Here is a 14,865-nt window from a genome sequence, read left to right on the forward strand (position 1 = left end):
AGGGAATAAGAAAGCAAACTATTTTCCAGTGTGACACTTGCCCCGACAAACCCGGCCTATGTATAAAGGAGTGTTTTAAAATATACCACACATCTATGGAATATTAGGTTCATAATTTCACCGTGCTTCGGGGGTCTTGCTAATGCCACATAGCACCCACCATTCATTCCACCAGAATCTGAGCCGCAAAATCCAAAAATCACTCCTTCCCTTCTGAGTCCTGCCATGCACCCAACTGGTATTTTTTGGTCACATGTGAGGCATTGCCGTACTCGGGAGAAATTGGGGCACAGATTTTGGGGTGCTTTGTCTCCTTCATTCCTTGTGAAAATGAAAAATTTTGAGCCAGAACTGCATTTTTGTGTAAAAAAATGTAATTTTTCATGTTCACTGCCCAGTTTTATCAAAATTGGTGAAACCCCTGGGGGTTTGAAATGTACACTATACCCCTAGATGAATTCCCTGAGGGGTGTAGTTTGCAAAATGGGGTCACTTGTGGGGGGGTTCCACTGTATTGGTGCTTTGGGGGTCTTGCTAATGCGACATAGCACCCACCATCATTCCACCAGAATTTGTGCTGCAAAATCCAAATATCACTCCTTCCCTTCTGAGTCCTGCCACTTTTTGGTCACACATGAGGCATTGCCGTACTCGGGAGAAATTGGGGCACAGATTTTGGGGTGCTTTGTCTCCTTCATTCCTTCTGAAAATGAAAAATTTTGAGCCAGAACTGCATTTTTGTGTAAAAAAATGTAATTTTTCATTTTCACTGCCCACTTGTATCAAAATTGGTGAAACCCCTGGGGGTTTGAAATGTACACTATACCCCTAGATGAATTCCCTGAGGGGTGTAGTTTGCAAAATGGGGTGACTTGTGGGGGGGTTCCACTGTATTGGTGCAACATAGCACCCACCATTCATTCCACCAGAATCTGTGCTGCAAAATCCAAAAATCACTCCTTCCCTTCTGAGTCCTGCCATGCACCCAACTGGTATTTTTTGGTCACATGTGAGGCATTGCCGTACTCGGGAGAAATTGGGGCACAGATTTTGGGGTGCTTTTTCTCCTTCATACCTTCTGAAAATGAAAAATTTTGAGCCAGAACTGCATTTTTGTGTAAAAAATGTAATTTTTCTTTTTCACTGCCCACTTGTATCAAAATTGGTGAAACCCCTGGGGGTTTTAAATGTACACTATACCCCTAGATGAATTCCCTGAGGGGTGTAGTTTGCAAAATGGGGTCACTTGTGGGGGGGTTCCACTGTATTGGTGCTTGGGGGGTCTTGCTAATGCGACATAGCACCCACCAAAATTCCACCAGAATCTGAGCTGCAAAATCCAAAAATCACTCCTTCCCTTTTGAGTCCTGCCATGCACCCAACTGGTATTTTTTGGTCACATGTGAGGCATTGCCGTACTCGGGAGAAATTGGGGCACAGATTTTGGGGTGCTTTTTCTCCTTCATACCTTCTGAAAATGAAAAATTTTGAGCCAGAACTGCATTTTTGTGTAAAAAATGTAATTTTTCATGTTCACTGCCCACTTGTATCAAAATTGGTGAAACCCCTGGGGGTTTGAAATGTACACTATACCCCTAGATGAATTCCCTGAGGGGTGTAGTTTGCAAAATGGGGTCACTTGTGGGGGGGTTCCACTGTATTGGTGCTTGGGGGGTCTTGCTAATGCAACATAGCACCCACCAAAATTCCACCAGAATCTGAGCTGCAAAATCCAAAAATCACTCCTTCCCTTCTGAGTCCTGCCATGCACCCAACTGGTATTTTTTGGTCACATGTGAGGCATTGCCGTACTCGGGAGAAATTGGGGCACAGATTTTGGGGTGCTTTGTCTCCTTCATACCTTCTGAAAATGAAAAATTTTGAGCCAGAACTGCATTTTTGTGTAAAAAAATGTAATTTTTCATTTTCACTGCCCACTTGTATCAAAATTGGTGAAACCCCTGGGGGTTTGAAATGTACACTATACCCCTAGATGAATTCCCTGAGGGGTGTACTTTGCAAAATGGGGTGACTTGTGGGGGGGTTCCACTGTATTGGTGCAACATAGCACCCACCATTCATTCCACCAAAATCTGTGCTGCAAAATCCAAAAATCACTCCTTCCGTTCTGAGTCCTGCCATGCACCCAACTGGTATTTTTTGGTCACATGTGAGGCATTGCCGTACTCGGGAGAAATTGGGGCACAGATTTTGGGGTGCTTTTTCTCCTTCATACCTTCTGAAAATGAAAAATTTTGAGCCAGAACTGCATTTTTGTGTAAAAAAATGTAATTTTTCATTTTCACTGCCCACTTGTATCAAAATTGGTGAAACCCCTGGGGGTTTGAAATGTACACTATACACCTAGATGAATTCCCTGAGGGGTGTAGTTTTCAAAATGGGGTGACTTGTGGGGGGGTTCCACTGTATTGGTGCTTGGGGGGTCTTGCTAATGCGACATAGCACCCACCAAAATTCCACCAGAATCTGAGCTGCAAAATCCAAAAATCACTCCTTCCGTTCTGAGTCCTGCCATGCACCCAACTGGTATTTTTTGGTCACATGTGAGGCATTGCCGTACTCGGGAGAAATTGGGGCACAGATTTTGGGGTGCTTTTTCTCCTTCATACCTTCTGAAAATGAAAAATTTCGAGCCAGAACTGCATTTTTGTGTAAAAAATGTAATTTTTCATTTTCACTGCCCACTTGTATCAAAATTGGTGAAACCCCTGGGGGTTTGAAATGTACACTATACCCCTAGATGAATTCCCTGAGGGGTGTAGTTTTCAAAATGGGGTGACTTGTGGGGGGGTTCCACTGTATTGGTGCTTGGGGGGTCTTGCTAATGCGACATAGCACCCACTAAAATTCCACCAGAATCTGAGCCGCAAAATCCAAAAATCACTCCTTCCGTTCTGAGTCCTGCCATGCACCCAACTGGTATTTTTTGGTCACATGTGAGGCATTGCCGTACTCTGGAGAAATTGGGGCACAGATTTTGGGGTGCTTTTTCTCCTTCATACCTTCTGAAAATGAAAAATTTTGAGCCATAACTGCATTTTTGTGTAAAAAAATGTAATTTTTCATTTTCACTGCCCACTTGTATCAAAATTGGTGAAACCCCTGGGGGTTTGAAATGTACACTATACCCCTAGATGAATTCCCTGAGGGGTGTACTTTGCAAAATGGGGTGACTTGTGGGGGGGTTCCACTGTATTGGTGCAACATAGCACCCACCATTCATCCCACCAGAATCTGTGCTGCAAAATCCAAAAATCACTCCTTCCCTTCTGAGTCCTGCCATGCACCCAACTGGTATTTTTTGGTCACATGTGAGGCATTGCCGTACTCGGGAGAAATTGGGGCACAGATTTTGGGGTGCTTTTTCTCCTTCATACCTTCTGAAAATGAAAAATTTTGAGCCAGAACTGCATTTTTGTGTAAAAAAAATGTAATTTTTCATTTTCACTGCCCACTTGTATCAAAATTGGTGAAACCCCTGGGGGTTTGAAATGTACACTATACCCCTAGATGAATTCCCTGAGGGGTGTAGTTTGCAAAATGGGGTCACTTGTGGGGGGGTTCCTAACTTTTAGCATCTTATGGTGCCTTGAAACCTACATGGTGCCTAAAAAATAATCTCATAAAAAGGAGGCTCCAAAATCAAGTAGGTGCTCCTTCTATTATGAAGCCTGTGGTTTGGTCACCGTGCACACTAGGGCCACATATAGGATATTTATGAAAACAAAAGAATTGGGGGAATCAATTTTTAGTCACATTTCTCTAGTAAAATGTACTGTGTTCCTTAGAAAAATGTATTAAAATTGCAAATCTGCAAAAAAAAAGAAATTTTGAAATTTCACCTACACTTTGTTTTAATTCCTGTGAAACACCTAAAGGGTTAACAAACTTCCAAAATGCTGTTTTGAATACTGTGAGGGGTGCAGTTTTTGAAATGGCATCATTTATGGGGGTGTCTCACATACAAGTCCCTCAAAGTCACATCAGAACTGAACTGGTCCCTAAAAAAATCAGTGTTTGAAATTTTCTTGAAAATTTGAGAATTTGCTATTCATATTGTAAGCCTCCTAGTGTCCCAAAAAATTAAAAGGAAGTTGAAATAATGATGTCAACATAAAGTAGACATATGGTCTATGTTAGTTATTCACTATTTTGAGTGGTAAGATTATTTGTCTCACAAGCAGAAAATTTAACATTTTGCAAATCGCTAAATTTTCCATTTTTTCACGATATTTTGGTATTTTTCACAAAAAAACACAGACTGTATCGACCCAAATTTACCACTAATTTGAAGTACAATGTGTCACGAAAAAACAATCTCAAAATCACTGGGATAAGTAAAAGCAAAAAAAAGTTATCCCCACTTAAGTGAGACATGTCAGATTTGAAAAAAAGGGCTCTGTCAGGAACGCAAAAACTGGCTCTGTCAGGAAGGGGTTAATGGGAAAGGAGGCTAGATGTACGTGGACACATCTGTATTGTTTGGAAATCTGGCTAGTTTGGTTGAAAACAAAGACATTTACTTTTATTTTACAAGTTCTCCTGTTGTACACATCTTGTTTTGCAATCATTTGTTTTAGTCAAGAGACAATCAAGCTATTAGCATATTTTTGACATTTAAAAGAAAGTCCCAAATTTAGTATAGAGAGAATTGGAGTGAATTGGTGTCAGATTTCAATATTTGTTTACTAATTAATTTTAATACATTTATTCTTATGTTAATTGGATTTTGATATATAGTACATTCATGAAACATGCATGGAGAGGTGATTAATGTGAAAAATAATTTTTTTCATTAAGTCTTCACAAAGTTATTGTGTCTAGAATGTTTACATTTAGAATTATCGCAAGTATTGTAATGTGTATACAGTAATTATGATATAATTTTTTTTTCAGGGCAAGTATGTTATCAGTGCTATACCACCATGTCTAACGTTAAAGATCCATTTTAATCCAGAGCTGCCGCCAGTTAGAAATCAGTTAATACAGAGAATACCAATGGGATCTGTTATAAAGTGCATGATGTACTACAAGGAAGCTTTTTGGAGAAAACTGGGTAAATAATTCAATCATACATATGAGTGTTCAGCTATATGGTTGTGTTATATTTTCAGATTCCGTTCAGTTTTTTTTTTTTTTTTGTACTTTTCATATCAAACTTCAAGCTGCAAACTAACAAAATGAGGAAAGTGTTTAAACCTAAATGACTGAGGCAGGCAGTGGTGACTCCTCCCTGTAATCAGTAGGGGGTCCCTACTGCCACTGCCTGGTCCACCGGAGGAGAGCCCCTGCTGCTGCACCTGTATAACCAGCACATGCAAATGCGAGGACCAGCGAATGTGAGGACCAGCACAAGCGAAGTCATACAAAAACACTTGGCTTCTATGTTCTACACTGACTGCAGCCCATAGAAGCAGAATTGGGCTGCAAGGCAGGGAGTAGCTTCCTACAGGAAGCCAGCCCTCCACCTATCGCAGTCAGCTATTAAGAATTTGAAATTCTCTACAGTTTTAATATTGTCATTGGAGCATGTAACTCCCTGGAAATGGGCATGTATCTCTCTGGGTACCAGCATGTAGCCCCTGGCAATAAGCATGAAACCCTTGGCAATGAGCATGTAATCCCTGGTAATGAGCATGTCACTCCTGGCAATGAGCATGAATCCCCTGGCAATGAGCATTTAGGTAAAATAAATATAATAAAAGGAAAGGGGGGGGGGGGGGACACACACAACAAAAATGTTTGGGAAGAGGGGCGCAAAATTTCTAGTCACGCCACTGGCATATTGTATAGTGAATAGACCGGCTTTGGAATGCCCTTCTGATCTTAATGTGCAGTGTAACTTCCCCCACCCATAAGCCTTTCACACACCCCTAATCCCTCTACTATCACACAGCATTCATGTAGCAGTGATTGTGCCTTGTAGCCATAAGTGTTAAACTCTAGAGACATTTTGCAAAGGGGATGATGATATGTAGAAAGACAAATTACTCTCACGTTGCATGCTGAACAGATATCAAGCTATTTAAAGAGCAAAAAATTCTGTGTGGGTTTGCTGCTTCAACACATCTGTTATACAAAACAACTGTTACTGCTAAGAGACGTGTTAGTTATTTTACATATGTTAGGATTCATGATAATTTGTAAAATATGGCTTTCCACAATGTAAAATTCATTTTCCTGTAACAAAATATTTAATTTCCAGTGTTGCAAGTTAGCAGGATGCAGTAATAGAAAAAGATAAATCTACGAATACAGATGATTTGGTTTTGTATGATTGAAAATGAAAATGAAAAAGTTATTATAATCATTTCATTCTGCCTTCCAACTGCAAATGTTTTTCCTTTTTTGTTCGTAAAACATTTTATATTTTTTTGTCTTTTCCAAAAGATTACAGTGGAGCAATGTTTATTGATGATGAAAATACCCCAGTTGAGATTACATTAGATGATACCAAGCCCGATGGTTCATGCCCAGCAATCATGGGGTAAGAAAATGCAAATACTATAACTTGGTTGAGTTTGCAGATTTATTGTTGTTGGTCTTCGATAAACAATCATGTACAGATGAGTCCTCACACATCTAGCCTCAGTTCCACGAGCAGGAGATGACTGCTGTAAGTGAGCTGGCAGACCCCGTGCAACTCTGTTAGCATGGGGCAACTTTTTTGACAAAAATGCATCTAATTTGCATCACTATAGAAATGAGGCGCACTAGCAGACCCTGCTGATTAAAATGATACGCAACATGAAAACACTGTAGTGTATAATTTTGATAGGGATTTTTAGTATACAATTTAGATTTTTGTATGTCATATTTTGATAAATTAAAAATTGTAGAGTGTATGAGAAATTAGCTTGATCGTTCCCTATCTATATAACACTGTCAACTTTGAGATATATAAAGTTTTACGTGCTTCAGTCTGCATCATTATGACTGAGAATGGAATAAACTGCATAAAATTCTCAAAGTGGTGTAAAAATGGGTGTGGCAGAAATGTTGATGAGGTGGTTAATTTTTTGCACATTTTATTGTCATGCCATTTAGTGGAAATGTTTTAAGGAGTAGTGTTGACTATTAAGCATCTGGCCACTCTCATTATTTATATGTAATTAAGTTTTATTTATATAGCGCACTTTCTCCAACAGGAGAGTGGTGCCCACACACTAGAAAGATCTGCGATCATAAGATGTGCGCATAAATTAGCCTTCAAATCTTTTGTCTGTCCTGGACCAAAGATTTCAGGCAAGCGCACATCTTTACCAAAGATTTTTCTTAAGATCCCGTGTGCGTTCCTATGGATCTTTTGTTAAATCAGAAGATTTAGCAAAAGATCCACAAGAGTGCGCATCGGACCGAAATGGGCCGATTTTCGACCGATTATCGGTAAATATCGGATGATATATCGGCCGATTTATCGGAAATCTGCCAATTGGCCAAAAAATCGTTCTAGTGTGTGGGCACCTTTAGAATTGCATCTCCTTCATGTGCAAAACTAATTATTTGACTAAAGCTGGCCATACATCAGGTCGACTAGCATCAGATTTGAGTCGTCTAACGATTTACCCGGCATCTTCCCAGACACACAATAGATCTTATGTACAGTATGTACTTTCACATAAGATCTAGCGTAAGGTCTGCAACTCCCAGCATACTGGTTGTTAGCAGCATCTTCAGATCTTGTGTGTTATACATGCTTCTCCTCACATCAATGCTGGGATTCCACTGACTTCTGACAGTAGGAATCCCCTCAGCCAATAGCCCTGTACACACGCTTAGATTTTTGCCTGTTTTCGATTCGATTTTGCTTATAGAAGCAAAATCAAATCGAATCCTAATCGAAATCGAATGGTTTTTGTGTCACTTTTGATCTGCTTTCGATTCGATGCGCGCTCCCGTTTTCACCAAATCGAACACAAAAATCTTCTATGCAGCCAAGGAAATCTCAATTCGATCCAGTAAATAGAATGAGTACATTGTGCCTACATTGTGAAATCCAAATCGAATCGAATGCAAAAGTACAGATCTAATGCCAAATCTAATGGGAAGATCCAATGCCAGATCTAATAGAAAATCGAATCTAACATCAAATCTAAAGCAAATCTAAGCATGTATACAGGGCTAATCACCTGCGAGCTCCAGAGTAGTTCTGCCTGAGATTTGCTGGCCACGTCCCAAAGAACGAAAATAAAATTTGCTCCTATGGTGGGAACCGGCACTTCAGCCCGACCGCAAGCGTAACTGAAGGAAACCAAGAAGTTAATAGGGGTCACCTTTGTGGTTTCCTTCAATTAATTTGCCTTGCCCAATATTAGATCTACATTTACCTCTTTACAGACTATCAACCCAGCACCTACTGCCCAGGGGTGCCGAAGATAGCCCCAGGCTTCAGCCCTGGCCTTTGGGTGTCCTGGAGGGGGAGACCTCTTTTTTGGGAGGATCCCCACTCCCCCCAGGACCCAGATCAGAACTGACTAGTTGGGGGCAAATGGCACGGCTGCACGCATTTATATAAGTGACCCCCTGCTGTGACATTACCTTACTGACTGGTGGAGCCTGATGCTGGTGGTAAAAATAAGGGGATCCCTACATTTGTTATCACCTGTATTCTTTGGAATTTGCAATTTTTACCATATCCGCACTGTATTACATGTGTGATTTGTGACAATCGTGCGATTTTTTTTTTTTTTTTTTTTTTTTTTTATCAATTTTTGAACAATAAAAAATCGACCATTATCAAAAATCACACCCTATTACATTTGGCCAATGATTTCTACATTAAAGGGGTAAAAATAAACTTATAGATGTGTCCTCATACATCTAGCTTGAATATGCCATGCAGCGCGTGTGAGTGAGCAGCCAGGTCCTGAGCAGTTCTGGGTATTTTTTATTTATTATTTGTATCAAATATGACACACTAGCAAACCCTGCTGATTAAAATCATGGGGGTAATTCTGATTCACTCGGAAAGGCACAATCACTCTCTAATGGACAAATCCATATGCACTGCAGGTGGGGCTGATGTAACATGTGCACAGAGATTTGGGTGTTTTATTGTTTCTGTGCAGGGTAAAACCTGGCTGTTTTTTTTTTTTTTTTACACTGCAATATAGATATCAGTTTGAAGTACACCCCCCCACCCAAATATAACTCTTTGGCAGCCCCACCTGCAGTGCCTATGTTTTTGTCCATTAGAGGGTGAATGTGCCTTTCCGAGTGAATCAGAATAACCCCCCCCCCCCCTCATGTGCAGCATGCCTATATTATGTGTGCGTCTGCAACTGTAGCGGCATACAAAAATAAAATGGTACGTTATAGTGTTTTCTAGGAACACTCTAGCCTAGCATTTCATATGCAGTTGAAGCCATGGTCACATATTGAATATAGGCATGTCACATATAATTTTAATTAGCATAAGATACTTGTGCATCCTTTTCTGCCAGGTCCTATTCAGCTCATGCTAATGTTGTGCATGCAATATAAATCTAGTCATCGCCAGTGTTCTCTCACCAGAGAACACTGGGCGAACCAGATGCTAAGCAGTATTACTCAGCATGAAGGCTCAGTTGTCCCATGTGTATGGGGCATAAATTTGTATAAGGAAAAGAACATAACTTGTATTAGAAAAGGGCTGCCAATTTATTTATGATACCATTTATTTTTCTTTATTTCAGTTTCATTTTATCCAGAAGAGCGTCTGCTCTTACAAATCTCACCAAGGAGGAGAGGTAGGATTACTTTAGTACTATGTGCCAATGGTAGTTTTGCCTCAGCTTGCTGTAGGTTAAATTATCTAAACAGACAAACAGTGAAAACAATTGTATTCAATCACATTGATCTTATATGGAGGAAGTTATGTGATTTATTTTTCTTTTTTTTGCACATCTAGAGTTAGAGGTAACTAGAAACTAAAAATACTGTATAAATAATTTATTGCTTACATTTCTGTAATGCTCAATCCTTAAATAAAAATATTTTGAAAAACAAAAAAAATCTGTGGACAGGTTGCGTAAAAGAAACATGGAAGACAAGTTAATTGAAAGATTCCGTCAAGCTATCAAAAGACTGAGGGGGGTATTCAATCTTTGTCGTGCACCCGCAGCCATCTCCCGACGGGGGAGATGGCTGCGGGGCCCTATTCAATGCGGTCTTCCCCGACAGCATTGAACAGGGGTTTTGCGCAGAACGAGCCCGACAGCACAAGCTGTCGGGCTCGTTCTGCCGAGAAAAGCCGGAAATAGGCGAGCTCCTGGCCGGAGCTCGTCTATTTTCGTCATCAACTCGTGGCCACGCCCCCTTCTCGCCGCTCGGCGGCCGGGACATTGAATCCCGACTGCCGAGCTCCAGGCGAGCAAAACGAGAACGGGACAGGGGCACGGCTGTCGAGCTTGCTCGACAGCCGTTCCCCTGACATTGAATACTCCCCTGAGACTTTGTATCAGGTCATTCATTCCTCAGTGGGACTTCTGTTACCTCCATTTGAACCATTGGATAGAGTAAAATTGATATTTCTAACATGGAAAGTCATGTTTCTTACATCAATTACATTATCTAGTAGAATTGGAGAGTTACAGGCACAGGAGCCTTATCTTAAAATATTTCTAGATAAAGTTGTTATTTAAACAAATCCATTTTTTGCATAAAATAGTGTCTACCTTTCATATTAACCAGGAAATTATTTTACCATCGTTCTTTCCTGACCAACGAATAAGAGATAAAAATCTTCATATGTTAGCTTTTGTTAGGGCAATTATTATTTACTTGGATAGAGTAAGCTTTTCAGAAGATCCAAGAATGTATTCCTAATTCTGGCAGGTGCCAGAAAAGGTACAGGTGTCACAGGTGTCGCAGGAAATCTGTGCAGCCCCTACCTGGCCTTCAATGAATAGCTTTTCTAAGCATTATGCATTGGATGTATCAAGCGACCACTATGGGAATCATGTCCTGGGTCAGGCTTTGGCCTAACGTATTGTATTACCCTCCCATTTTCTTTTCATAAGAAGAAAATAACAAATTATGATAATTCCATTTCTTCGGAATACTTCATGGCAACCCATAATCCCCCTCCCTGTTTGCTATTTGTGTTTTTCTTTGGATCATGGCTAGAGACACTCAAAAGACTAGTGGGAAGAGTCAAGATTGTAAGCTTGAGAGCAGGGCATTCCTACCAGTTTGTTGTATCACTGTCTCCTTTTGTAAAGCAAACCGGAATATATAAAGTGACCTGTCTATAGCTGGGAACAGGATCTAAACCCATTGTAAATTGCTGCCATGAACTATTCGGAAGAAATGGAATTATCGTAAAAAGGGAAGTCAATCCTGGGGCATTTTTTCAATCCAGCCCAGCAGGGCTAACGAGGTCAGACTTGTGCATATATTAATTCACAGGAGATAGGGCTGTAATGGCACAGACTCACCACTGGAAGCCACCAGAGAGTCGATTACCAACACAGACTGAAATTAACCCATGACAGACAAGACAGATATGAGTCATAAATAATGACTCCTAACACCAGAGTCGCAGGCTGGGGATTGGGAACAGCCAGGCAACGTCTGAACGGATGCTCAGATGTTGCCCAACATTAGAATGCGCATTCTAATCCCAAAATCCTGGGATTAAAATCCCGGACATTTTGCGGCGAAATTCTGGGATCCTACCGATGCTGCATTGTCAGTCTTTTGTATAGACAGAAATGTTGATTAGTCTTTGCATAAAAGTGCCAATTTATCTGTTATGTTATGCTACTTTTTTTGCTACTTTTACTAAAAATATATGTGCAAATTTTCTTGAAAGTGCTGTGCTAAGTACATAAGTGGTGGCAGTGTAAAAATACAGTAAATGGATAGCACTAGATCTGCACTAGTGAATACTGCACTTAGGGCCTTATTCAGGTTCAGCAGCAGATTCTGTTAATAGCCAAATCTGCTACTGCAATCATTGGCTTGCTGCGAGCAACAGGGCACAAGGCAAGGCCATTCAGCATGCTAAGGGCCACCCAGTGATGCAATCTACAGTAATTTAGTTGGCACCACAGCACTTGCCATAATCGTAGTGATTAGAGATGACTCCTACCTGCACAGACTGGCTGCTAATATAAGCACAGCAGCTGCTAAAAACAGTCTGGACATACCTGCGCTGCCCAGGCAACTATCAGAAAATGCGGCATCAGCGCATTTTTAAAACTGTACACTGTAACATAATCAGTAATATTCCAATATTATATAAAGATAACATTGGCCCTTATTCTGGTCAGTGCGGATATATCCGCGTGCGTTCGGGCCGCCGATGTTTTGTGTCTGCGCATGTGCAGAGGCGTCTCTGCGCATGTGCGAGCGGGGCGTACGGCCAAATCCCGCATGATATGTGGACACTCCGGACAGGGGGTGGAGAGGGGCGTGAAGGGCTATTTGGGCTCATTACCATATGCATACGCCCCGCGTTTCATGGGCGTTCCCATGCAAAGGCTGGGCGTACGTATGGTAATGCGGCCGTGACGCACGTGTAGGGGGCGGACATATGACATCGCCGGATGTCAGCTGCCCGCCCAGATCCCTGCTTTTGCACGGAAAAATGTTCGTGTGGTCTGAGGTTGCGGGAGCTGGTGGAGCACTCGGTCCTGCATTCGATGGTCTGCGACCATCGAATGATGGGGGAGGTTCCCTTAGATGGAGGAGGCGTATTCCGTGTAAAATACACGTGCGGTCCGTTCGGCCAGCTTCTTACCGCATACGGTAAGTTGGCGATCCGTATGGAAGGCGGGGTTTCGCACGCACGGTCCTGGCCGCATAATCGGATCCGGCCGCACCGACCAGAATAAGGCCCATTGTGACTGGTTAGTTATTTCAGTATTCAGTCATCATTTATCTTATTTTTTGGTTAATGAAACTTTTTTTTTTGACATTATGAAATTTTATGAAGAAAAATATCACATTCTAAATTTGTGATCTCTTTTAAAATGCTTCTACGGTCAGGGATGTTACAAATGGTGATTTTCATAGTAACATTATTGTATATTTAGGAAAGATTACCCAGATAAGAGAGACAGTGCCTGTTGCATGGCTATAAATGGTCTGCATACATTCTATTATGCCATTCATGCAGAGATTTCTTGGACCTGATCCAGTCAATGAATCTTAATGTTCAAATTAGTGTAAAAATGTTATATTCATTTGGCTGAAGCAGTTGGCAGCAGCAAACAAGTGACACTCACATACAATCCTGGAATGGCGATGTAAGTCAGGTATGCCCTATTACTGCCAAGTCCCATGGGCAGTGGTTCTGCACAATGGCAATTTTTGCAAAGCGACCTTTTTTTAATATTCTGGCTAAAAGGCGGGTTGTGGCATATAGTACAATTCTTTGTTTCACAAAAACTGGGAAAGTGAAGTATTGTTTGTAGAACATATTTGTTTCCGATGAGAATATTTTGAAGGACTTAAAGCGGTTGATTCAATTAGCCCAGGCCTGGCCAGCCTGTGCAGGGGCATAACTAGACATTTATTTATTTATTAACAGTTTCTTATATAGCGCAGCATATTCCGTTGCGCTTTACAATAGCAGACAGTGATACAACAAAACAGGGTATTTACAGACAGTCAAAATGTAGGAGGGCCCTGCTCGCAAGCTTACAATCTATAGGGAAATAGGCATTGATACATAAGGATAGATACTGTATTCTTTATTGCATCGATTCCACCAGAACGCAAGGTTCTATGACTGGTTCTGGAATTTGATAAGCTTGCCTGAAGAGATGAGTCTTCAGGGAACGCTTATAGGTTTGGAGACTGGAGGAGAGTCTTATTGTGCTTGGGAGGGCATTCCACAGAGTGGGTGCAGCCCGAAGAAAGTCCTGCAGTCGGGAATGGGAGCGGGTAATGAGTGTGGATGAGAGACGCAGATCTTGGGAGGAGCGTAGAGGTTGTGTTGGATGATATTTTGAGATAAGAGAAGATATGTATGTTGGTGTAGTTTGGTTTATGGCTTTGTGTGTAAGTAAAAGAATTTTGTATTAGACATTTTGGGGCCCTGTGCCAGAAAGGGAATATATACAGTATGTGTGTATCCCTATTGATGGTAATGGAAACAGAGACTGTGCGTGCCATAGCCACGTGGCCAAAATGTAGTTGCGTGGCTATGTGGGGAAGGAGCGTGGTCACACAGAATGCTCTGCAATGCTGCCCTGTAGGGGCATTAAAATATGCTATAGATAGTGAGTGGAGTATAATGTGTATATAGTCTCAGAACCCGGACTCACTGTAGACCCACATTCACATTTTACCCACACAGAACCCCCATGGAGGGAAGCATTATGCCACAGTGCCTCCCACACTAGTGATGCAGCTATTTGCTTCTGGGGGTTCTCCCCATCACCACACAAGGCCCAGACCCCCAGTCTCCCCAGTACCTCACCCAGGGTGCAGTAGGGCAGCTCAGTGTTGTGCAGTGCATCCCTCACAGGCACACTCCTGGGCGCCTCTCTGTGGAGGTGTAAGGGAAGCTGGGAATCCCCACGTCGGGTTGCACTGAGGACACCGCAGCATCGCTCCAGCTTCCCCAGCGCCGGCAGCATGGACACAGTGACAGTCTTCAGCAGGTAGCCTGGCAGCAAGGAGGAGCAGGCTAAGTGTGAGAGGACAGTCAGTAGACCAGAGCAGGCACAGGGAAAGGGGGACGCAGGCTGGCACAGTGAAAGCAATGGTCCATATCAGAGCAGCACTCCCCCTATGTGTCCTAGACTCGGCACTCTGCGCTGTGACTGACTGACAACCCGCCCGCTGGGGAGCACAGTGCAGTGCGGCGGGGATGCGCTGTCACTGGATGAATGCAGGAGAGTTGGGCCCAGG

The 14,865-nt window shown here is 42.0% G+C and overlaps 1 protein-coding gene across 1 annotated transcript in view; it reads left to right on the forward strand.

Annotated features, from left to right (window-relative positions):
- The window catches only part of LOC146059944 (amine oxidase [flavin-containing] A-like), a 94,642-nt gene that overhangs the window by 53,677 nt on the left and 26,100 nt on the right, over positions 1–14,865 (forward strand). The window contains exons 8-10 of the mRNA XM_083172662.1: positions 4,918–5,077; positions 6,412–6,508; positions 9,696–9,749. Coding sequence (XP_083028788.1) covers positions 4,918–5,077; positions 6,412–6,508; positions 9,696–9,749 — 311 coding nt within the window. The remainder of the gene's footprint in view (positions 1–4,917; positions 5,078–6,411; positions 6,509–9,695; positions 9,750–14,865) is intronic.

This window comes from Crinia signifera, chromosome 2 (assembly GCF_055691185.1).
Source record: "Crinia signifera chromosome 2, ASM5569118v1, whole genome shotgun sequence".
Classification (NCBI taxonomy): Eukaryota; Metazoa; Chordata; class Amphibia; order Anura; family Myobatrachidae; genus Crinia; species Crinia signifera.